Here is a 1,433-nt window from a genome sequence, read left to right as displayed (position 1 = left end):
TGTAGTTATGTGTGGTCTGCATTCCTTCCTTGGGTTCAAAATTATTCTGTGTTGTGTTGTGTTGTTCCATGGTTATGAATTGTTTACTGCAGTATCTATCAAGAACAATAGAATTTTTTAGTGGCTTAATAACCACCTGACTTCTAACAGTGAAACCGAGCTTGGTTTAACATCTTGGTATTTGCCTTTTGGATATAATTTTACTCACTGTTGTTATGTTTTTATGCTCATTGAGATGGAGATAATAAGATCTCAACCCAATTTATACTCATGAAAAACTCTAATAATGGGCGATTGGCGTTTGGGTTTGGGTTTGTTTGTGGTGTTTCCGTAGTTAAGAACAACTGCACTGCCATTTAAGTTCTACTGGATATGTACCGAGATCTGATCATAGAAACTCTAATGCGTGGTGGATTTACTTTGTGACCATCTTTCTCAACTTGGAACTTTCAGTAACCTGTATTGGCTTTTAATTTAGGCCAACTAAAAACTTGTCTTTTTTCCATTTTCTTGTGTAGAATGGAATCTCAGGTGAAGCATGCTGTGGTTGTGAAAGTCATGGGCCGGACGGGCTCGAGAGGACAGGTGACTCAAGTGAGAGTCAAGTTTCTTGATGACCAGAACCGCTTCATCATGAGGAATGTCAAGGGGCCAGTGAGGGAAGGTGACATTCTCACCTTGCTCGAGTCCGAGAGAGAAGCAAGGAGGTTGCGTTGATGGGTCTTTCATGTCGTTGATCGCAACTTTTTTCTTTTTGTCAGTTTTGTTTACTTGCATACTTCTGTGTTAGTGAATTGTTTGGTACCATTAGCATGGCAAAACTTGAGTTTTGAGACTATCTATATGTGGAATGATTTAGATTTGTTCATGGTGGTACAGAACTAAACTTGGGTTTTATCAGTTTTTGCTTGCTTCAAGTGGTGGTTTAATTGCCCCTTGTTCATTTCTTCTTGGGCTTAGATTTTTTGTCGCCGTTTTGTGCTAAGCGTTGCTGGAAATTTTACGTTTTGCTCCTTTTTGGGAAGAGTGAACGAACACACACGATTGTTTCTCCTACAGTGTAAAGCTTCTTTATTTTTAGTTTTTGCTTGTGGTGTGCCAAATCCCAATTGGTTTACAAGGTTTTCACTTTTCATCTTTTTCTGTCCTTTGCCATGAAAAAAAAATCTCTTTATGTTGCACGAAAAAAAGAAAGCGGAGAAAATGAAGGAATCACAAATGATGAAAATTAATGAATTTTAAGTCTCGTTCATTACACCGATTTGAGTTTTTAGTTTTAAGTTTTTACAATAAAAAATTTTTAAAAAATGTCACATTTAATTTTTTTGGTTACAGTGAAAAGTTTTTAAAAAATGTCACATTTTAATTCGTAGATATTCGAATCTGAACGAGATTTTAATATTATTAATGAAATGAGTAATTAAATTTTTTAA

General features: G+C 35.7%; 1 protein-coding gene across 1 annotated transcript; it reads left to right on the top strand.

Annotated features, from left to right (window-relative positions):
• Window positions 1-497: 497 nt before the first annotated feature.
• On the top strand, window positions 498-950 carry LOC21383801 (40S ribosomal protein S28). Its single transcript, XM_010093259.2, has one exon. The coding sequence runs from the start codon at window positions 520-522 to the stop codon at window positions 715-717; it is 198 nt and encodes a 65-aa protein (XP_010091561.1). The 5' UTR covers window positions 498-519; the 3' UTR covers window positions 718-950.
• The last annotated feature ends 483 nt before the right edge of the window (window positions 951-1,433 follow it).

The sequence above is a fragment of the Morus notabilis genome, unplaced genomic scaffold (assembly GCF_000414095.1).
Source record: "Morus notabilis unplaced genomic scaffold, ASM41409v2 Scaffold11290, whole genome shotgun sequence".
In the NCBI taxonomy this organism is placed as follows: domain Eukaryota; kingdom Viridiplantae; phylum Streptophyta; class Magnoliopsida; order Rosales; family Moraceae; genus Morus; species Morus notabilis.
The sequence above is the reverse complement of the archived record's forward strand: the minus strand, read 5'-3'. Positions and strand labels throughout refer to the sequence as shown.